This window comes from Anabrus simplex, chromosome 5 (genome assembly GCF_040414725.1).
Source record: "Anabrus simplex isolate iqAnaSimp1 chromosome 5, ASM4041472v1, whole genome shotgun sequence".
In the NCBI taxonomy this organism is placed as follows: domain Eukaryota; kingdom Metazoa; phylum Arthropoda; class Insecta; order Orthoptera; family Tettigoniidae; genus Anabrus; species Anabrus simplex.
Genome location: NC_090269.1, coordinates 103,865,310 through 103,890,526, shown reverse-complemented (window position 1 = coordinate 103,890,526; position 25,217 = coordinate 103,865,310). Strand labels below are relative to the sequence as shown.

Below are 25,217 nucleotides of genomic sequence, written 5' to 3'. Positions count from 1 at the left end.
GGGCTCGACGGGTGAGGGATGCATTTAATTGCATTTAATAAATTTCTCCAGGCAATAAAGGCTAGAAAACCGACGCAACAAATAAATACTGTAGATGACTCTACAAAAGATCACCGTATTAATGTTATAAAGAAAGAAATCACACCACACACGTAGGCTCATCCCATAACTCTCACTCAACACAAGACGATTACGCACAGATTTAAAGCCCAAAAACGCACACGCAACAAATAAACACTGTAGATGACTTCACTACAGAAGTGAGCTGCGGGCGGGTCACAGAGTAAGGGACTACACGAGGCTTGTACCAGAGCAACACAGAAGAAGGAAAATGAAGGAAGGCAACGAAGCTATGGCTGTTCCCGCCATTGTGCTTCCTCCCTACAAATACATTTATGAAAAAGTTTTGTAGTTATTTTAATAACTCAGGCCAAAATACCTCATTCTTTTTATCCATCTTTCATAATGTATTACAAAGTACAGTATAATATCCCTTAATCACAAGGAATTGTAGGTGTCTTAGAGGGGATGTGTTCACTCCTTGTAGGTCCATAAGAACAATACTGTTTCCTTAACATGGTATGAGCTATAGTAGGTTTACAAACAATGTTTATGAAGGAACGTACTTCCATCTTTCGTTGCATACGATCCTCCGTAAATTATCGAAACATCGTGATCATTGATAGTAGTGGTAGCGGACCATAACTCTGAAGGTACTGGGTTTGTGACCAATGTTTATAGGAGCTTTCTTCTTCGTTTGTGGCGTGCTGCCTCCTCTGTAAAAATTGGAACCTTTTTCAAGGACCACGAGAGAGAGAGAGATAGATAGATATATTGATAGATTGATCAAAAACTACAAATGCCAGTTTCTTTCTTTCTTAATCCGTTTATCCTCCAGGGTTGTTTTTTCCCTCGGACTCAGCGAGGGATCCCACCTCTACCGCCTCAAGGACAATGTCCTGGAGCGTGAGACTTTCGATCAAGGGATAAAACTGGGGAGGATGACCAGTACCTCACCCAGGCGGTCTCACCTGCTATGCTGAACAGGGACTTGTGGGGGGATGGAGAGATTAGAAGGGATAGTCAAGGAAGAGTGAAGGAAGCAGCCATGGCCTTAAGTTAGGTACTTATCATCGCCGTAAGACCTATCTGTGTCGGTGCGACGTAAAGCAACTTGCAAAAAAAAAAAAGTTAGGTACAATCCCGGCATTTTAATGGAGGAGGAGTGGAAAACCATGGAAAACCACTTCCAGGATGGCTGAGGTGGGAATTGAACCCACCTCTACTCATTTGACCTCCCAAGACCACTTTTCAAATTTCGTGGCAGAGCCGGGAATCGAACCCGGGCCTCTGGGGGTGGCAGCTAATCACGCTAACCACTACACCAAAGAGGCGGACGGATATATCCCTGAGAAAATAAAATGGTAAGTTTTGTTGCTGACACAGGCACAGGCTTTTTGGCATGACAATGTCAAAGAGCAGCCAGTGTGATGACCAGAAACTGATATACACTGGTACAGTATTCGCAACATCCACATGACTCTCTTGAAGTAGAAATCTCCTCTCTAAATTTTTCGACTTACAGCTCTGAGGGTGAACGGGCACATCGATTAGGATCGATCAACCATAACAGAGGTACAGTAATCGGATGCATGGCAGCCGCTTTCTGAGGTGCCCTGAACTTGCTTTGCTTCTCAGCACTGCTGAATGGCATCTTTTTTTTTGATCCATCATGAGATACTTTCTATTGATCATGCCATTTGGACATTAGGATGTATGAGCAATAGAAAGGCCAACAGGCTGCGTGACATCAGCGTGGTTAGCTTTCTGGCATAACCTGAACTTTCTGGTCTATTCAGCCCCATTCATAGCGACTGACAGCAGCCAAGCTCTACATTCAGGAAGTGAGTGGGTTGAGCCCCACTGTCAACTGTCCTGAGGATGGTTTCCTGTGGTTTCCCATTCTCACTTCCAGGCAAATGCCTGGACAGTTCCTATTCATAGACCTCAGCCGATTCATTCTCAAACTTCACCGAACATTTCCTGGCCAGAGAGAGGGTGTCACCTTCTAAGTGGCCCACTTTTCCCTTTTATTGTGAGGAGTGAAACCTTATAGCGGATTTTTCCTGGGTTTCGTGATTCACTGTATCGATTTGAGCACTTTTCCTCGTTCTCAACATGAGTGAATCGACTATTGTAACACATGTTTAAATATCACAGTTCGTCTGAGAAAGTAGGTTTATTTAACAAATGAATGCTATTTATTGCATTTAAATTGGACAGTGCATGTAATCATAGTCCCTTTTCTAAGCCTTGTGGTGTAACATTGCACTACCTCAGGTTTTCATTGATGATAGGATAGGAAAATATTCGGTCTTAATTAGGGTAGAGTGTTAGCATTTGCTGGTCTGAAAATGGGTAACCCTGAAAAACCATCTTCAGAGCTGCCGACAGTGCGGTTCGAACCCACCATCTTTGAAATGCAAGCTTACAGCAATGCAGTGTGTACCACGCGGTCAACTCGCTCAGTCACAGGTCAACTTTGAGAAGGTGACCAGGCACACCTAGTTGAATAGTGGGAGGTATGCCCCCACACTTTGATACCTAAGAGAACAAAATCCCCCAAAAATTTTCAGTCCTATGAAGGCTTCAAAATTCAATCAAATTTCATTACATCAACTTTTCTAGCCTACACCCCTACTGGCAGGTCAAATTATATGACTTTATTACACCAATAAGAGGGGCTGCCTAGCCGATGCTTTAAAGACATATTGCCGGGCTGAGTGGTTCAGACAGTTGAGGCGATGGCCTTCTGACCCCAACTTGGCAGGTTCAATCTTGGCTCAGTGCGGTGGTATTTGAAGGTGCTCAAATACGTCAGCCTCTTGTCAGTAGATTTACTGGCATGTAAAAGAACTTTTGAGGGACTAAATTTAGGCACTTCAACATCTCCAAAAACCATAAAAGCACAGTAGTTAGTGGGACATAAATCAAATACATTATTATTATTATTATTATTATTATTATTATTATTATTATTATTATTATTATTATTATTATTATTATTATTATTATTATTATTATAAAGGCGTGTTTGGATCACCCAGAAGGATATGTGTTTGATTCCCTGTTAGGAAATCCAATATAAAGGACATTATAAATTTTCCAAATAACTCATTCTTGGTTGCCAGCATTTTGCGTCAGTGTGCCAATTTGGGCTCATCACTTTGTAACTAGCACACTTACCAAAATGCATGGCTAGTCATCTCTATAGTGGATTGGCACTGCCTATGGCTCCAAGTAGCCTACACAATGGGCACCACTATATAGGCCCTACACTAATGAATGAATTAGCTGGAAATTGTATAATTTCATTTCTATTCGAATTATGCATTCACTCATTTGGAACAAATATTTCAGGTTCCCTAAGAGAATTAACATCTACATGCCTATTAGGAAGTTGAAAAGTTTAAGAAACAAGATTTCTACTTGTGGAGTGGCACAGCCCTGAGGTTCACTCAGCCTACTCCAAAAATCAATATCAGGTTAATTCCTGGGAGCAAAGGGCTAGTGCTGAGGTTACGGACAGTGGAAGCTTTTATATTCCATTCCTCCAAGGGCATCCACGGCCTGCATGGTGATGACTTTGCTTTATTACATCATTAAAGTTATTCTCACAGTTTCATGATTTCTAATCAGCATTCATCTCCTTTGTTTATAGATGAAGGATGGTAAATTTGATCCTGAGGGAGCAAAAAACAAGGCGAAGATCTTGTTTTCTGATGATAAGGATAAGGAACAGAAGGCTTGTGATGTTATTGACCAGTGTTCTAAAGAAGGTAAGTAACTACAAAAAATTCAATCCGAGCATATGGAAACTTGTTTATATTACATCTATTAACTGTAGACTGTTTATAAAATAGCATATTTTTACATAGGCTCTACAATGTAACGTAATTGTAAAATTTGAGGTTTCCACAAATAACTTAACATCTGAACCCACAAAAAACTGCATTTTTCTTGTAGTTGAAAAATAAAATGCTACAGCATCAGTACTGAAAGAAACTAAGAAATACTGTATGTTCTTGGGTACCATACCTTATGAAAATAAAGGCATCGCAGCAGAGGTAGACTTCACTTAACGTTTAAAGAATATAACAATATAGGAGACGGAAGATTCACTTTGTGTATCAAACGATACTATCACATGGAATTTTTGATAACTTATTTGCAAAAATTGTACTCTCACCATTTCACAGTAGAGAGCATATTAATTCGAACATTAATTATAACTAATGTTGGCAGAATCACACGTTCCCACAAAATACTGTTTGAGACATCAGCTGAGGATACTTTGTATAATAATAATAATAATAATAATAATAATAATAATAATAATAATAATAATACCGGGCGAGTTGGCCGTGCGCGTAGAGGCGCGCGGCTGTGAGCTTGCATCTGGGAGATAGTAGGTTTGAATCCCACTATCGGCAGCCCTGAAAATGGTTTTCCGTGGTTTCCCATTTTCACACCAGGCAAATGCTGGGGCTGTACCTTAATTAAGGCCACGGCCGCTTCCTTCCAACTCCTAAGCCTTTCCTATCCCATCGTCGCCATAAGACCTATCTGTGTCGGTGCGACGTAAAGCCCCTAGCAAAAAATAAAAATAAAATAATAATAATAATAATAATGTGTGTTGGGTAATCAGCCTGAAGGTTGGTTTGATCCTCCACAGCTCCGCCAACAGCTGTCATAGTTAGCCTAGGCATCACTGAAGAGGCATACTAGGAAAATGAGGTGTGAGGTAGTTTCTTGTTGCTTTCCTCAATAATAATAATAATAATAATAATAATAATAATAATAATAATAATAATAATAATAATATGACCTCGGCTACCATGTGCAGACGTTTTTAATTGATGCCATCTGGCTGTCTGCTTGTAAATTTTGACATTCCATTTTACTCTAGGCCCACTAGATGGCAGAGTGAACCGAATCTCTCTTTGGCGTCTATGACTGAGTTTTAATGAATTTTGAGTTAAACACCAAATGTGTCACCAGAGATCTTTTGCATGCCGACATCGTATGATATGGAATGTCGAATGGATTTTTTTTCCACCCTTCAAAACTCCTATTACCTCTGCTGGGTTTGACCCAGTACCTTGGGAACTGGAGGCCAACATTCTACCATTAATCAACAGAGCACTTCAAAATGGTAGAGTATATTTCAAGGCAACATATTTTAAGCCCCTGAGAGATCTCTGTCACTCAGTGTGTTTCTGAATATGACATAAGCATAGCAGTGTCTTAAGAATGGGTAGTCACAACATTTTTTATAAATCTCAGCAAATCTTTGTTCAGAAGAAGTTATAGTTGATGGACAAAAGGCTATTTCGTATTTTGTAGTACTTCTGTTTTACATCAAGTTTTTCAGATTTATCAGATCTTCCACATGGTCCAGCTCAACTTTATTTAGTACATACAGATGTTGCTTTAGGAAAACTGTTATTGAAAAGATTCTGATAAATCAATTAGAAATGTCTGTATAATACTATAATGCCTAATAATAATAATATTATGCATGTTCTGTGTTTTAGTTACCACGGATGACACATGCGAAACTGGCCCCAAGATCATGGAATGTTACAAGGGCAAAATGCCAAAGGTAAAGATAATATGTGGTCATGAGATATTCCTGTATTATAGAGTAAGATGACCTTTCGAACAAGCATTCTTTATAGAGAGTGTTCACCTGAGTTGTTCAAAATATCTTCTAAATTGTTGAACTTATTGAAATACTGTTTTCGCTGAAGTAAACGGTGATAAGGGACTCAAAGTTAAGTGAATAGTGTTTTTTCATGACATCATTGATCAGAGAAATAGTGACATCAACTTTGATTCTAAAATAGGATTATACTAATTTTTATCACAAAATATAACTCTTGTTTTCCTGCGTTCAGTTGTGTGATTGTTTTAAAATAAATAGATACTTTAGCAGAAAATGGGAGTTTTAGAAATAATGGCAAGTCAAATGCACTTGTGACTGTCTTCAGTGACTTGCTAGTGATGTGTGAACCACGACGTGCCAAACAAATCAATTTTCTTATTACTGTCACAAGTACATACGCTTTCTCAGTGTTTAATTCATGTCCATGAATACAACATTATGCATTGTATGACATGGAAGTTGTAATAAAAGATGTAGGTATCTGTTAGCGCTAATAAATCATGAGTATGTACAAATAAATAACATGAGGCTTCTCACTAGTTCACTTTGCTTTTTCTTTTGAATGAGAAGAGTATTTGAACTACAAATCATATGAGGTACAATCATTGTCAGCAATGTCCAACTCGTTGGCTGAATGGTCAGCCTACTGGCCTTCGGTTCAGAGGGCCCGGGTTTGATTCCCGGCCGGGTCGGGGATTTTAATCTTCATTGGTTAATTCCATTGGCCCGGGGGCTGGGAGTTCGTGCTGTCTCCAACATCCCTGCAACTTACACACCTCACATAACACTATCCTCCACCACAATAACACGCAGTTACCTTCACATGGCAGATGCCGCCCACCCTCATCGGAGGGTCTGCCTTACAAGGGCTGCACTCGGCTAGAAATAGCCACACAAAATTAATTAATATCGTCAGCAATGGTAGGTTGATGTCAATAAAACAAGAGTTTGGCCAGTGCTTCCCAATGTGTGGGTTCAAAGGTTAAAGAGCTGTGTTGATGTATCTTATGTTGATGCTTCATGCTCAGTGGCAGACAAGTTATTCAGAGGTTTACGTTTTAGAGATTGGGTTATCATTAAAGACCAACTAGTACAATTCCTTTTAAATAATGCAGAATAAATTTCAAATCTATAAACTTAAATATATTTTATAGTTCTTAAGTTGTATGAAAGTAGGACTGTGTAGGAGCTTCAATTATTCAAACAAAAGAAATGAAGTATGTAACATATTTACAATAGATATAAATTTGAATCTTGCATAAGACATATCTCAAATATTTTCAAACGGAGAATATTGAATTTAACTGTAATCAAATAATAAACAATATTTTTTAAACCACCACAAAGGAAAATTTAAAAAATGCATTCTATCTGTCCTCAAAGTGTAGGCAGTTTGCATGGTATTTCATGTGCAGTTTCTTCTAGAAGCATGTGTGCCTCCTGTCTGCCAACAATTCGACCCCTGTAGCCCTTCAAAAGCACTAGAGCCAGGCTAGTTACGGAAGTTGTCCACCACTAAACAGTAAACAGGTCAATTTCACTCATCAGGTTATTCCTTGCAAGATTTCCTGCACTCACTAATGTATGGTAATGGGACCATATTTTTCTAAAGGTGAAAATAGGACACTTGATAATATGTACTGAGAAAGTTTCAACCTAAACCTCCTCTTAATTATACAAGAATACAGTATCTTCATTTCGTTCTTATTTTAAAATAATACAAATATGAAAACCATAGGCCTGTTTATCTAATAATACTATTTAGCATATATTACTATATTATACTACAAACATAAGAGTAAGGAGACGAGCTGCTCGACTAAGCGGTATGTTTCAAGCTGTCAGTGAGAGTTTGTGTGGAATGGCATTAGCAGACAAGTAAGCTTAAATGGAGCTTTTTAAGTAGCAAAGTTCATAAAATGATGATAAAGTTAGAATTAAGGAGGCAAATTGGGGCAAATATTCATTTATAGGAAGAGAAATTAGGAAATGGAATACATTTATTAAGAGAAATGTTCAATGTTCAAGTTCTTTGAAGTCATTTAAGAAAAGTCTAAGTAAACAACTGATAGGGAATCCACCACCTCGGCAACATCTTTAAATGCAGATCAGTCATGAGTGATTTCATTCATTCATTCACTGAAAAATGGAGGTAATGAATGAGACTGGTTCAGCACATTTATTTATGAGCGGCGAGAATAACTTTGTGTTATGTGGGTCTCATAATCATGATCCAAGTACCGCAATCCACAGATAATTTATTTCTAATGGTATAAAGAGAAAAGTATGGAACAAAATCTGCGAACTTCTTCTTTTAATGGCAGTTCCCAAACTTATTACGAGTCATTTTTCAAGTACTGATGTACGCAGAATTAAATGAAACATTCCAGCCGAGAAATGCAGAAACTTTTCACCTCTACTTAGAAATGTAAGTTAAGTTCACGACTCTCTGGTCATTATAGACATAAGATCCAACCTTGTAAACAGTGAAGAGAATGATATCATTCAGTTTTCTACTGCATCATAATTAAAGTCTTTGTGAGAGAGCCACAATTTTTAGGGAAAGAACATTTACATACTGTTCTAAATATAGAGTTTTCAAACAGCCAAGCATACCACTGTTAAAGTTTAAGTCGAAAATTTCAGTTATAATACGATGAGTGCAATAGGCCTGTGACCCAATTAGGGGCAGGGAGAGTGACAGAAACTGCCCTGGGCTACTTCTCATTGGAATAACCCATCCTACAGAATTCATAAGTGCAACTCGGATACACCCCACTAAAAGAGGAAGGAGGCAAGTGATCCTTCGTTACTTTACATCAACCCACCATTGCTGATGATGCGTGTACAGTATATGACATTTAACTTACAGTAAAATGCCTCTCTGAAAGTCGCTAGAAGCTTGAAAAAACTGGTGTATGAATTTCATATGCGAACATTTTGCATTGCACCATTGCTATATTTTGTTCATCTAATTTTGGTGGTACTCTCTGTAATTTGTAGACATGGAGTACATAATGTGAGGCTAGAAGCAACAAATTGTTGTTTTTCTTTCCTCCTTATTTTCAGATCCTATCAAAAAAAAAGAACTGCTAACGGTGAAGTGTATTCGACAGCACAGTTATGTACTTATTCAAGGTAGCTTTTGCTACTACTGTAATTCTGAAGAGTGTAAAATTGTTCCATAGACAACACATGACTCATTTTGTTTTACTATTGAATGTATCCACAAATATGAATTCTGGTGGTAGAATGTCAAATGAAATATGTTTTGCTTACGTATTTTATGAGTTGTGTTCTTATTTCTTCTTGCTGATAGTTACTTTCTTATATCATTAAAACTTGCATGGTATCCAGTGCGTAATGGTGTTGATGTATTATATGCCTGCATAAAACAAGGAATAACAGATTTGTTTGGCACTTTATGACTCTTATCACATCATCATAGTATGTTTTACTTATTGCTATTTCTCATCCTACACTTGTCTGATTTTAAAAATAATCACACTACTGAACCCATATAAACAAGACATGTTGTTTTGTGGTAGTGTCCATGACTGAAAATCTGCTATATATAATTTTACATTTTTTCTTTGTTTCAGTGAAGTCATGGATGTCGGCCACAAGTATTAACAGATAAAACAACATGAACATGGCTTGTACAGAATATTAAATAAATGCCACTTCAAAAAGCATAATTTTATTTTTAGTTCAAGCAGGCTGTTGCTGAACACTAGTCATGGATGATCATATTGGATTCATGACCTATAAACTATGATATGAAGCGACCATCACATAGCCGGCAGAGTAGCCTATCTTTCTGTATTCCACTGAGTTTGATAAGGAAGCTGTCTAGATCATTATTATCACTTTTATTACTTGCATAATATTGAATTATGGTACCATTATTATTATTATTATTATTATTATTATTATTATTATTATTATTATTATTATTATTATTATTATTATTATTATTATTAATTCATTTAGCACCCTAAGGAGCACATGGTACCATTAAATAGCACTGATATTCTTCATCTTCTTGTTCTTCTTATCTTCCCAGAACTTCCTCATCCTTTAACTATGGCCTTGCCGTCTTTCTTGTGTCCATGAGTTTTTGAGTTTCAAGTTTTTCTCATATGAATTCTTGGGTGCAAATTTATGGGTGTTGATCTCTTGTCTGTATGTATTCCTTGTGGTTGCCATTGGATCAACGTCGACTTCTGAGAGGTCCCTTTGTGTATCCACTGGCCAGCGAACTTTGGTTTGTCAGTTTCGATTGATAATAAGAAATATTTTCTTAGTCAGTCGTGAGTCATCCATTCGTGCTAAATGTCCATAAAATTTCATATGCTGTTTGCGTGCGACTGAAGTGAATCACTCAGTTAATGCATAGAGTTCTTCCGAGCTTTTCCGCATCCATATACCCTCTTGAAACTTGGGCCCGAATATCTTCCTCAGTACCTGTCGTTCAATTTTCTCAATGTCCTTGATGTTAATGGTGAGTGATGATGTCTCAGTTGCGTAGAGTGCCTCAGGAAGGACAACAGTGTGGTAGTGTTGAGTTTGGCTTTTGTGGATATTGATTTCTTATTGTAGAAGTTCCAGGTGATTAGGTATGCTTTACATAGTTTTTCTGCGCGCATTTTGTTGGCTGCTTTTTCATTGCCTGAATTACCAATAATTTCACCCAAGTACTGGAATTGTTTGACTTGTAAAATGTTGCCATATTTGGTCGCTAGTGATGTTAGGTGTGTGCACTTGGAGTCCATGTATTGCGTTTTATTCATATTATTATTATTATTATTATTATTATTATTATTATTATTATTATTATTATTATTATTATTATTATTATTATTAGCCGAACACAAAATGGAGATAGTTCTTCTGACGAGGAAAAGGATCGAAACTCTTGTACCAATGACTGTTGGAGAGTTAGTGATTGAAACATCTGCGAGCACAAAATATCTAGGAGTGACACTTGACTCCAAGCTCACATTCTGGAATCATATTCAGAGAGCGACAGACAAGGCAGTAAAATACATGACTGCACTTAGCAGACTAATGGGAAATATTAAAGGTCCGAAATCCAGTAAACGATGTCTTCTCATGTGTACGGTTCAGTCAGTGCTCCTATATGGCTCTGAAATCTGGGCTGAATCCTTGAGATTTGCTTGGTATCGCAGAAGGATAGCTGCCATAAAATGGAGAGCGGCTTTTACGTATTGCATGTGCATACCGCACAGTTTCCGAACCTGCAATCCTCACGGTGGCAGCAATAGCCCCAATAGACCTACTTGCATTGGAGCGACATGAAATCTGGCGTACCCAAGGAGAGCTGGGAAAGAAATGTGCAAAGAAGCGTGCCTTCAGTCAATGGATGAGGCGATGGCAACTCAGATGAGAAAGTGACCCTTGAGGCAAATGGACAAAGCGACTGATACCACGCTTGGATATCTGGGTTGAAAGGGCCCATGGAGAAGTAAATTACCACCGTACCTTACGCAGCTTCTAACAGGACATGGATATTTCTGGAAATTCCTGCATAAAGTGGGCAGAGCGAGTGACGCAGCATGCATATACTGTGATGACATTGACGATGTATTTCACACCTTTTTTGTATGTGGCCATTGGACGATTCAGAGAAGATGTGTGGAAACTGAACTAGGAGAATTGACAACAGATAATATTATTTTGGTGATGCTGTGAAACCAGGAATCCTGGGATCGCGTGGCAGTGCATGTGGAGGACGTGCTTCGTCCGAAGAAGAAGGATTTGGAAGCATACAAACGTTCGTAAAGGAGAAATGAAGAAAGAAGACGTCTGAAAGACAAAGCACGATATCACCCTGAAGTAATGCGAGAGCGGTTCCGGGGTGATGACACACGTCGTGGGAAAAGGGTGTGTGGTTTTTAGTGGATAAGAATCACACACACTTGTGGAGTGTGGACCCTTCACAAGTGTCTTTTGAAGATTTTCCACAATCCCTCGTTAAAAAATTATTATTATTATTATTATTATTATTATTATTATTATTATTATTATTATTATTATTATTATTATTATTATTATTATTATTATTATTATTATTATTATTATTACAGTTATTTCCGTGTTTTGCAGAGGGAAAGAAGCATGAGAGGTGAATGGCTGGACAAAGCATAAACCAGAGTTAAAGTATAGCTAGCAAAATTTGGGAAAATTTTTATTTTTCTTTCTTTTTCTGTATGAGAACCTTTAAGACATCAACCACACTAGAATTACAAAGAGTTGAAAAACCCAAAAAGTTATAAACAGGGAGCTTGTAAGCTCAAAGAGTTTTTATAATAGGCGAGCACAAAAAATCAAAAACATTACAAGTTTTAGGGGAGGAAAACTGCCATGACACAGTCAAAGTTTCCTGACCCATCAGGTCTTTTACATTTTTAGAACGAGGCTGGACTATACAGGATTTAATAAGTATAGTCAATACCAAAGTGTGAAAGAAGCCGTAGCTTCTGCAATAACATTACATCAGACATGTCTCGAACCCAAGTGTTCAGATTACAATTGATTTTACAAACACCCACCATCGAGCCAGTAAAGTAGGCCTACATTGTACATTAAACACAATTGTCTGACACTACTGACTCTTGAAGTAGAAGGGGCATTTTACCCATAGAATTAATTACTGCTTTCAGTACCCTCTTTGTTAGTGGAACCAGACACAAAAGGATCGAAAGATCCATAGTAAACACGGGCAGAAGACCTACATTACATGACAATAAAAAGGAGAGAGAAAAACAAAAAGGAACTTTAAAGGCCAAGAATAAAATGAGAATGGAGGCAAAAATCAGGCACTCCAAAGTTTAAGTTCAATTTAAACCACAAAACACCAAACTGGGCATAAGGCCTGCTGATACAGAGCCTAAGCCATGATACAAGATGACTAAGTGTGGAAAATATAAAGGCTGAAGGGAAGAAAATAAATTTAGATGGTTAAAAAAAAAAAATAGTCACCAACAACAAAAAGGGAAGAAGGGAAACAAGGGTAACCAATTGTGCTTCCTTACATTTGAATAAGTTTGGATTAGGGAAAAATATTTCAGCGTCCAAGGATTGGCAATAGAAACCTATGTTTAATTTAAGTTAGAAAAGAAAAATTCCTACATTAAAATTTAAGAAGCCAGAGCCAGGCAGTTACATGCTAAAGGGGTGCATAGCCCTATTTTCACATGCAGAGAGTTGTAGCGTTTAATATTCTGCCACTTGTTAAAACTGCTGGCCTGCCATTCTCCCCACCTCCAGTATCTCCTCCCAGGGGATCACTCCTTCATGTAGCACACTCAATGATCTCCTGCTGCAAGACATTAGTCTCAGAAAAGCTTACTACTTATATACAATTTAATCATAGGGATGGTAACAACAAAACAATTGAAGGCAGATTAAGTATCCAACCTCAAAATAGAAACATTCTCGATGATATAGGTTTTGAATACTAGGCATTGCTAGTAAATAGACACAAGAGACATCTGGTCCCTACAGATAAAACTTCTGCAATATGGTAGTTCAGTTAGTAGAACATAGATAACATAACAAGAGGTGATTGACAGTTCAGAGGCCCCGGGTTCGATTCTCAGTTGGGCTAAAGATTTTATCTGTGTATGGTTAATTCCTCTGGTTGAGGGACTGGGTGCTTGCGTTCATCTTAATACATTTCTCTTCATATGTATGCTAAATACCACACTCTTAACCATATTTAAACCAACATGGAAACTTAACTCCTAGGTCAATAATAATAATAATAATAATAATAATAATAATAATAATAATAATAATAATAATAATAATAATAATAATAATAAGAAGAAGAAGAAGAAGAAGAAGAAGAAAAAAAAATTAGTTCTTTCTCTTTTGGTAGCTTGACAAACTAGAAGGTTTGTTTTTCAGGAATGCTTCAATTTCACAGTCACAAGGTTTATTTACCAGATTTTCCCCACATTTTGATGTACTTCCATTACAAGCCATTTTTATTACACAAACCTGAATTATTATTATTATTATTATTATTATTATTATTATTATTATTATTATTATTATTATTATTATTAAATTGGTAAATCTAATCTGAAAGGTTATTATTTTTGAAGATTTAAATTATCTTTAGTTGCCAGGATACCAATAAATTTCATTTACTCACATCTTTCTCAAAAATATTTTTACATGTCCCAGATGTTCACTGTTTTGATATAGTAATTCTAAGCTAGACTTATAATACATACCCAAAAATGAAATATACTTTTCAGAGTCTTTAAATGAAAGTGAAGCAACATTGTGTTCCTTTTTTGTTGACACTTTCTGACATATTTAAATGTCTACATGCACGTAACACCGGTATTTTCCGTATATACAGAAACGAAACAAAAACGGTTTACTGCTTTGCCGCCTGTTTTTCGGAACTGGATGAGATTGGGTAACGATGGTGTATTGTAGGTCATCTGTAAGAAATTGGTTCTTTTCCTTTTGGTAGCTCAACAACTAGAAGGTTTGTTTTTCATTAATGCTTCAATTTCACAGTCACAAGGTTTATTTACCAGATTTTCCCCACATTTTGATGTACTTCCTTTACAAGCCATTTTTATTACACAAACCTGAATGAAATAGATGAATTTTCCTTGATGCATACTCCCTTACAAAGTCCGGCTCCTTTGCTGAATGGTCAGTGTACTGGTCTTTGGTTCAGAGGCCCTGGGTTCGATTCTCAGTTGGGCTAAGGATTTTATCTGTGCATGGTTAATTCCTCTGGTTGAGGGACTGGGTGCTTGCGTTCATCTTAATACATTTCTCTTCATATGTATGCTAAATACCACACTCTTAGTCTTAACCAGCACAGAAACATGCAATAGTGAATATATCCCTCCAAATTAGGGTTGGTGTCAGGAAGGGCATCCTGTCATAAAACTGAGCTAAATTCACTCTACTTTCTCACCACAATAAATAGGGGAAAAGGCCAGGAAGGAAAGAAGCAGCTCACTCCTGTACAAATTAGGGAAAAATAGACTATCAGATGTGCAGTCACAACCTCACTGCTGGCATGTTCCAGCTCTGCCCCTCCCCCCACTTTTCTCTCCTTCTTTCCTACCTGCACTGACAGCTTTTTACATGTCATAGCTGATGAAGAGGCAACCTCATCCTTTCAGTCACCAGATGGCTCAGAATATTACTGCTAACTCTCTTCCTTAAGTGCTTTTCATTAAGGCTGGTAGGTCATTTCCTTTTTTAATTGTAACAATGAATGCTAATAAACATTTATGTCAAAAACTTATGAAGTGTAGGATGATCCTTACATCCTAAATGGAATAATCGCCACTGAGCAGATGGTACATTTTTTCCTACTCTTGGATCAGGAAGCCAACACTCTTCCACTGATCCACATCTTCTTCTTCTCCTTCTTCTTCTTCTTCCTCTTATTCCATTACCCTATCCAGGAAGCTCATGAATTGGGCAGTGGATTGTTGGTCTTCGTTTCACCCTCTCCTTGTCCTGATCATCTTTGAAGCTTCATATAGGTTATTATTACAGTGGGCTCACTGCTCTCAAAAGCCAAACGGTAAGATTTCAAAGAGGCCACCCCTAACCTAGAGCCTTCTGCAGCTGCCCCAGACCTGGAGATCAGATGCTACATTTCCTCCACTGGGGTCAAGCACCCACCTAAAATAGCTGCTCCACTTGAAGCCACTCGCCTCTTTAGAAACTCAGGTTATTTACCTGGCCATGATACCAGTACACCTACATTTTCCCACCATTTGTGTTATTGTACAAAATATGGGTGTAAAACAAATTTGGCTGAATCTATGAAACTATTAGCTTCCCCAAAATTACAGTCAGTATTTTGTACTCAAAATGTACCATACTCCAGATGAATGTGTGAAATTGGTAAAATTGTAAATCTACTAGGGTTTCTGGAAATTTGATTAATCTCACTCAGCACTGAGTCACTGGCTGTACAATCCACTACGGTCTACTCCATCCCATAGTGGTTAACCCTTGCTAGACAAGAAATAGGTAAGTCTATCTACTCTTAGTTTGAATATCAGTCTTTAAAAAGTTACTGTAAGCATGAACCATACCCTAGCCAGACAAGCCGCTCCAAATTGATAAAAAATAGTTATTTCAAATAGGCCTGTTTGAAATCAGTGCTCTCCAGTTAGTAGCGGCGATTGGGGGGGAAAGGGGAAAGCTGCTCCCCCCCGCACTTTGTGGAGAAAAAAATGTTTATTCCATTTTAGCTGCCTGAAACTGGGAATTATTTTAAAAAAACAATTTGTATAAACCCTGTTGTCTTTTCAGCTAATTCTTTCCTTTAATTTATTCAGTTATTAAGAAAAATACTTAGTGGAACCATGCACAAAATGCAAAATCTTGTTCGTCGAGGCTAACCAAATTCTACATCGCCACAGCAAATAGAGGAGACACACGGAGCAATGTGTAGCATGTTTTGCAACAAAGGGTAGCAGGGGTATATTTTTGACAAGGTCACCTGCTTGCCGCGTGCATTTGTCAGTCTGGCAATCTCGCTCAGTGTATCTGTGTAGCTCTGTCTAGTGTCTTTTACCTTGTTAGTGTGTAGGCCTAGACAAATACTAAATTATTGTATTTACGCGAATAATACCCGCACATTTTTTTAAAAAATTTGGGGCATGGGTTTTATTTGCGTAAATGTTGGCATTTTTTTCAAAATCAGCCTTCCTAAATTTAGGGTGCGGGATTATTCGGTGGCGGGTATTATTCGCGTAAATACCCTCACATTTAAAAAAAAAATTGAGGCACGAAATTGGGATGCGTTTTTTTGCGTCAAAGTTGGCATTTCTTTTTTTCAAAATAAGCCCACCTAAAGTTAGGGTGCGGGGATTATTTGGTGGGGGGATTATTCGCGTAAATATGGTACATTTTAATTGTATAATCACGCCGCACTTCTAATTAATTATAATGCATGCATAACTATTGTTCCTTTGCTGGAAGTTTTATTGTATATTACGATTATGACTGTATCTAAGTTGGTAAACTGTCAACGTTTACGTCTCTATCGAAATTTGCTCTGACAGCATCAGAAACCATTTCATAGCATTTTTTATGTCTACACCCTCCCACCCCCGCAATATCTCTTCGACCCCTGGTCTTTTTGCTGTCCATACATTTTTGTGCCCCCCACTTTTAATTCCCAATCGCCGCTACCGTCTCCAGTGATGACCATATAGTGGAGAAGAGAATCAAGATGCAGCAAAGCTGATACACTCTGTTCTCTGCTGTAGTATAGGTAGGCTACTGTATTTTGCAAGTTAGTTCTCTGATTAATCTGTTGCAACATTATTCACTACTCATTCTGTCCATACTCTATAGGAGTGAAAGCTACGTAAAGTCTGGATACTAGTATATTTATCATTTACAAGATAGAGGTCAGAGTAGGGCTACCATGTGTCTCTGTTTATTACGAACTGTTAAACGATTTTACATTGTGTCTGGGCGCAGATGAAAATATTCGCTATGTATCCTTGATTTTTCTGATGAAACTGTTGGCTTACTTAAAAACTTCTATTTAACTTTAATTTCTAAATGGAATTCTAAGTAAGACTTTGTTCTACAGCACCGTAACCAACTATCATATTTTTTAATAGCATTTTGCTGTGAAACTTAGCTAGAAAGTACTGTAGTTTGATTACTTTTACTTATTTACTTTCCAACTCTATGGTATGTATGTTTGTATGTATGTATGTGTTTGCTCCCCGTTCCGATCATGATTTAAAGACAAGCTCTTTGAAATGTGATATATATATGAGGAAAGGAACATATTATGGTAAACAAAAACTTTACAAAAGGAAGGCATAATAAAATACAGATACTTTATTTTTCAGTGAAATGTTACATTAACACAATATACTTTTCTGTTGTTTATTGCTCAATTTTTGTATCGGAATGATTGTTCAATTTCAATACTCAGAAATTAATTATTCATATCAAGCACATAAAATACAAGATTTTCTTTCTGAAGAATTCTTTTTTGTAATGAGTATGATATGATTTTTGCGATATGTCTGAAAATGATTGTTCTACAGGAAAACTGACCCAGGAATTTTTATTAAGTTTGTTTATACTCTCTGTAGTGTGAAATTAATTTTAAATGTATCTTTCAATTTTTGATATAATATTTTCATTTTTTAAAATTAAATTTTTGCAAGTACAGTATACAAAATTTTACAAACATAATATTTAAAATACCAGCCTATTTGTTTCAAATAACATTTCATATATTTTCAATAAGTACCCATGTCTCAAATAGTAAAAATCATCAACTGGAAGGACATCAATAACTTTATACAATTGTAATCTTTGTCTTAAAATTTGGATTTTATATTGAATTTAAAAGTTTCTTGTTAGGATGAATTAGATATATTTTATATCATATACCAAGATATTCATAATCATTAGTTACAGCATCAATCCAGTAAGAATTCTCAATTAGAGTCAATTTTAAGAGGCATGTAACAAATCATCTTATTTTTATCAGAAAATTCACCATTATAGACAGCTATGAGATGAACTCAGGTAGGTCAGTAAAATGGGCCATGTGGGCTGCATGGGCTCAAGCCCAGGGATGACAAATTAAAAAGAATAAGTTGGGATTGAGTCAACTAAAGTGTGGAGAAGAAGGGAAAGTAGCTTCTGAAGCAAGATGTAAATTTAAAGGGAAGGAAGGGGAATTTTATTGAAAAAATATTGGAAGAATTAATTGCAGAGCTTACGAGGCACGTTAATTGTCATCAGATAACTTTTTGACAGGTTCTAACTTTTATTATATTCACCAAAATGGAGCCTAATAAAATCTACAATTTTATACAAGAGAGCTGCAGAAGTATTCAGAGGATTTAGAGGAGTCCTTTGAATTCCGGTTATGTTGAGACGCATAAATCTTTTTTACTTTTATCCAAACATTAGCATTGCACTTGAGATATGTTTTAGTATGTAAGCCAACAACAAACTGCTCTGCTTAACAATTGCTTCCTGTTCTGGGAAGAATTAAGTATTATTTTACATCTCAAACCCAGGAGTATTTGGATCATGTGGCTATACTATCTATAGAAAATTACCTTAATCTGAAGCTGGATTTTGAAAATGTGATTGGTGTGTTCACTACTGTCGGATTTTTTATTATGGACACTCGAGTTTAGGCTTTAATTACAAACGAACCAATAGGCTTATTGAAATGCGAGTTATACCAATATATATATTGTTTTCGACATTCATTAAATATTTTTATTTGTGGTTGTAATAAATATTGCCCAGGTTTTTGGCTTCTTCTCTAGGAAGTGCTCACTTAGGAATATATATATATATATGGGAAACTACTTGTCTGATGGTAATGAAATTTTTATATGTTATAACCACATGTATTTTTAGTGTAATACTCAAGTTACAATTTATTTCAACCACCCTGAAATTTTTTAAAATCATTTTTCTAAAGCAACTCTTTCTCAGCCCAGGATAAACGTACAGCAGGAAACTTGGGCCTATTTTGAAGCACTCAGTCATGGTTATCAGAAACTACAACAACTGTAACTGTACAGTGTGGTACCAAATTTATGAAGAGTAATATTGAAAGGAGTTTTTGTGTACGCCGGACCGTGCGATTAACAGCAGGCCAGGTGGTGAAATCGGGCGCAGCTTTGCTGCGTTCAGTAGTAATCACGAAGCAAGAGAAAAATCGTTTGCCCAGTGGAATTCTGTTTTGTTGGAGAGTCCTATTTTTGTAATATTTAGTAGCTTTAATAATTTCTGTCTTTCTTTTTTGTTTTCCAAAAGCCTTACAATGTTTTAATATGTATCAGCTTTTTATATTTTGTTTGCTGAATACACATCTGAAGAAGTGGGCAAATAAATGAGAGCACAAAATTTTCTTGGGTCTAGGGGTACAAAATATATCAATTTGAGACTGGGTGGAGGAGATGATTCGAGCTGACAGGCAAGTAACAAGATATAACATAACTCCTGTAATAGTAATAATAAAGGGGAATGCAGAAATCTATTTAACCTGACTTCAGGCTACAGTTAGGTCAGGAGATAATGTCTATTTTTAGTCCTGAGGTTTAATAATATTTTGCCTTATTAGATCAGTCACACTCTTTAGGGTACTGGCAATGAGAAAAATGTTTATGGAGTTTGAAAAGATCAAGACAATTAATAGCCGAAGTGTTAAGTCCAACATGCTGTTAAAAACCTACCTTCAGCTGATTGATACATATATTTAAGTTGTACAAAAACAAAGCCAGCATTTCGGGAATTAACAGCTCCTGTATGTGGCAGCAGTTTGGTGAACTTTTGATTTTGTCAGTAGATATTATGATATGAAGAACATAGAGCATTACAGTAGTTCAATATGAATGCCTTGATGATGTGTAGACATCTTGGATGTAGAGATACCAGATTTGCAGATAGCATATAAGGAACACTGATTTCTTTGCTTCATAGCATGAAAACAGAAAAACGCAGCTATTAAAAGAATGAAAGAAGAGACCAGCGATACATGAACTAATAATTAATGATATACCAGAGTAAGTATTTATGACAATAACAAACTAATATTTAACATGTATTACATTGAATGAGTTAGCTGCATTGTTAGGGGCATGTAGCCGTGAGCTTGCATTCGGGAGATGGTGGGTTCAAATCCCACCATCAGCAACCCTGAAGATGGTCTACTTTCACACCAGATAAATGCTGGGTCTGCACCTTAATTAAGGCCATGGCTGCTACCTTCCCAATTCTAGCCCTTTTCCGTCCTTGTCACCAAAAACCTTCAATGTGTTAGTGTTAGTGCAGCATTAAACTACTAGCAAAAAAACAAAAAAGACCCCACATAATTCAAACTAAAATGGGAACACTATTAGTGATGCTATTCTCAGTGGATTGTGATTGGAACTGATAGTGATGAGCAATCCTTGTTCCGAACCAAACAGAACAGAATATTTTATATTCTTTGATCAAAACTGCACACTTTTTAACAAATGGATGGTCTAAAGTGTGAGATTTTAAAATATAAATGTTTTTTTCTTTTCGAAAAACAGAACATTTAGCATACAATCTGAAGTGAGCACAGTGCACAGAATAAAATGAGATAAAACATATTATTCTGGGTAAAAGCATACATCTGGCAATCCTACTTGGCTGCGTGGGTTAAAGGAGAAGCTTCAACTTACATCACTAAAAATGAAGAAACATAATCACGACAATAATCTGACTATCACTTTACTTTCCTTACTTAACATCAAAACTCATTATTGAAATGGACCATTGAACTTAATTCAAACTAGCAATTCAGTCATTTAGAAAGAATATGACATTTTAAGTCTATAGCCACTGTTTCCTAGAAGAAATAGAAATCATATTGTCGACCCCCATGAGGTACTATCACCTCATCAGCACAGTAATTAAAACTGAAAGGATTTTTCCTCTTGGTAAGACTTACAACTTGACTCGTCATCCCATTTTTCATATCGTCTTCTGTCCATTTCACAACATTGTTGAGGTCCTTTTGTAGTCGCTTACTACTCTATACATCATCTGCAAATAACCTAAACAGTTATTCCAGTTCTTTACTCATATCATTTATATCTCTGAGAAAATATAAGATCCAATAATACTGCCCTGTGCCCCCCTCCCCCTCCCTTAATCATTTCAGGATCAGATAAAACTTCATATACTCTAATTCTCTGAATTCTATTTTCTAGAAATTTAGCCACCCATTCAACCACTTAGAGAGCTCTGATCCTATAATAACAGTTTGTTTTGAGCACTATAGCTGAACAACCCTTAGTTATAAATTAACTTTTCATGTAAGCCTTTTCTTTTTGGCAGCCATCAAATGAGGGAAGCAGAAATAAATGCATTTCTCTCTCTCCCTCCCTCTCTTTCTCTATTTTAATTTTTTGTGTGTCTTGTTGTCTAAAGGTAGCCTATCTAGCTTCTGATGACACATCTCTTTCCCATTAATGCTCAATCCAGTAATGTTAAATAAAATCAGTTCCTGTAGAAGTCTACCTGACAGCTCCTAGCAGGAAATATAAAGGCGAACATAGACATTTGACAGTATTTCTTTTGTATCAAAATGACACATTGTTCTAAACAAAGGATTATTGTAAAATTGTAACTGGTGTCTTTCCAATTGATGCCATCCAAGAGAAATGTTGATGTTATTATTAAAAGATAACTAAATGTAAATGCTTTGATGACAATTATCCATTTACAGTGAACAATAAAATTCTACTATTTTTCCCTGACTTCATTCAGTAAATCATGTATATAAAATTTCTTATTATTATTATTAAGCAGATACTGTACATGTTTTTGAGTCAGGTGAAATAAAATCACACTCTATTATTACTAAATCTTCTCATTAATTTTGTCTACCCATACTGCAGAATCACTGTAAAAACACTGCAACTCTAGTAATGCAAAATTGGTTATATGCTGTATATATAACATGACAGATTATCTTCCAAATTTCTGTAAAAATAGGATGAGATAAAACATGTTACACTACTGATGAAATATTATCTACTGATTTTCCGTAATGGAAAATGTCAAATTGCGTAGCAAAATAGCTTCTTCTTAAGTTCCCTTACATCATTGTCCTCAATGCCGTATATTTAATAAGTACAGAAACATAAGAAATTGTTTTTTTTTTTTTTTCAAAGCCAAGACTACAAAACTGGTGGTCCTTTCAGGGTAAGATGAAACACATGACTATATTTATTAGGGCCTAGTTTTGTTGTAGCCAGATAATGGTGAAACTTATATCTTCAAAATACAACTGTTATATTCAGGTAACCTGAAGCATCTAGTGGTAAAAATATATAGTGGTTATAGTAGTTGTACATCTCTTAATGAAAACTGCTGGCTAATCTTGAAAGTTCTGAAATTTTACTACAAAGTAATATGAAATTATAGTTTTATATCAGATCATCAAGACCAGTAGTTATACAGATGCACTTAACTTAAAATTTCTTTGGATAGTTGAGTATTCCTTTAAGGTAGAATCACAATCACTAGATTTGTTGAGGATAAGAATTGAGGTTTATGTTTGAAACATGGTTGAGATCATATTTAAAATAAATTATTTTGTAAGTCCAAAATTTGTGGCTGACCATAAATAAGGGGAAGGAAATGAAGGACAGTGGACTTGAAGACTATTTAGAAGGGTTGGAAATGGGAACACAGATTTTTTCTTTTTTTTCCTCAGTATTTCTACTTCACCTGTTCACTGTGACACAATAATCCATTTTTCCTCCCCTTTAACTAATGACTGGAAGAGAAACTAAGATAGCATCTAATATTTGGATAAAGAGCTAACAGTATTTAAGATCTGGTATGCATTAAAAGTATGTTTGACTTGACCATATTATGTATTTCATCAGTGTGACTCAGAAAAGGAATTGCAGTAGTTACTGTAGAACTGGCTATCTTCAGCCATTTTTAACATCTTTTCTGTGAATTTTTTGTGTGATAACAATAGAAATATCAGTGAATTTATCCAAATAGATTTTTAGAAATCTGTTGAACAATATGCTAACAAATATATAATCTGTATCTCACAACTGATACATTATTTTCAAATTTGAAATGTGTCCTATGTTAACTGGGAAACAGGGCAACTTCAGCCAATGAAAGAACAGATGCAAAGACGAAGTTGCTTGATCTCATCATTACTTTATCCACTTGAAATATTGATGGAAGCTTTATTCAGTGTTCATTTTTGATGTGTAGTATGCAGTGTTGCCAACTTAGCGGATTTTCCGCTAAATTTGGCGGAATTGGAAGACTGTCGGCGGAGAAATATATCAGTTAGCGGACAGTGGTTTTCTTGGTGGAATTCTAGATTTGTTATAGTGGAATTTAGTGTTTTATCCATTCTACATTTTTCTAAATTTGTACTCCAGTCTGTCTCCGAGCTATTCCGTATTTATTATCAGGAGCTAGCAGTCACATGAGGAAAACATGTTATTTGGATTTGATGTTATGAGATCATGGTATCATAAATTTGTAATGCATCGGGAAAGGTTACTTATCTCTTAGTTGACGAATGACGACAGACAATGAAACTGTGAGAGAGTAGCATTTATATTTATGCTATGAAGGAAGAACGTTTAATGAACTGGCCTGTTCTGTGTGTGGCCTTGAGGTAGGGGATTCACCTAGTTTGCACCCTGCAGTAAAACGCCTACAAGTTTTAGATTGCCGGCTCGCAGGCAGGGGGTTAATCCCAGTGAAACTCACAGATCAGGTGAGTACAGACATTTACTTTTATTTTTAGTATTATTTATTATTATTATTGCTCATTATTTGAGATCAGATTTCTTGGCATAATTTTAGCAAATTTTTAGTAGTATTTAGTGGATCTTGAAAATATAAGTTGGCAACACTGGTAGAATGTTTACTAAAACCATGAAAAGCATATTTTGAATAATGAAAATAATTTTGATTAAAGAATTCTTTGTTTAAATGTAAGATCTCAAGATAAAATTTATAGTATCTTAGGGCTTATTACATTTGTACAGTTTTGCTTTTGTTGTTACTTTGTCCATCTGATTTGAGTAAAAAAGTTACAGTATTTTAAAGAAGACTACAACAAATCAAAAGATGTCAGAACTTTCAGAGAAATTTTTGAAAGTACCTTCCACGTCTTACAGGATGACTAAGTTCCAGTTTCCTGACAATCTGATTTCTCTGCACACTACAAACATTCTTGATGACCAGAAACATGAACACGAGATATTTCCTTATCTTCTTCCATAAACACTTAAAATGAACAGTTGTTTCCAGCTCTCAAATTTCCACTACATACAATCTTTGTCTTCTTGATCAAGACGTGAATAAGAACAAAGTCTTGTACTTTACAGTTTCCTTGAAAAACATCCGAAGATTCAGTTTCCATTTTGTCTTCATCTGTTGCTTGAGGTTCTGGGTCATTAGGAAGAATATTTTCCACAGAAACACACTTACCAGGTTTCAGACTGAATCTTCTACCTTACAGCCTCAAAATTCACCTTCTTTCCCAGGTGCACAGATTTTAGTAGTTCAGTAAAGGAATCCCTCCATGATGTTTCTGAACTACCATTATGGTTATCATAGAGAGGAAGTTTCTTCAGGACAGTATCCCTGTTCACAGGCAGGATCTCTGCCAATCAGAAACCTAATTGTATATTTTGCTGCACATTTTCATAAGTGAATTTTTTAAATTTTGTCTTGAAGCATTGTTCATGATATAATTTATTTTTTGGAGGCTTGTCAAATTGAAATTGTAGCATTCTTTTGAAAGTCATTTTGAAGATAAGCAGGATTGTAGCTGCAATGTGTGTAGTGCCCTAACTTAGTTTTTACTAGCTCTCAACACGGCCAAAGTTTCCCAGACAATGGACAATCCAGAACACACAAACAGCTCACTATAATATCA

The 25,217-nt window shown here is 36.1% G+C and overlaps 1 protein-coding gene across 2 annotated transcripts in view; it reads left to right on the top strand.

The window, feature by feature from the left end:
• The window catches only part of LOC136874382 (general odorant-binding protein 56a), a 75,481-nt gene extending 66,059 nt beyond the window's left edge, over positions 1-9,422 (top strand). The window contains exons 5-7 of one of the 2 annotated variants that reach the window (XM_068227576.1): positions 3,722-3,839; positions 5,598-5,707; positions 9,331-9,422. In XM_068227576.1, coding sequence (XP_068083677.1) covers positions 3,722-3,839; positions 5,598-5,707; positions 9,331-9,333 — 231 coding nt within the window. In that variant the 3' untranslated portion in view covers positions 9,334-9,422. The remainder of the gene's footprint in view (positions 1-3,721; positions 3,840-5,597; positions 5,708-9,330) is intronic. The other variant, XM_068227577.1, reaches the window with a different exon arrangement.
• Positions 9,423-25,217: the final 15,795 nt, after the last annotated feature.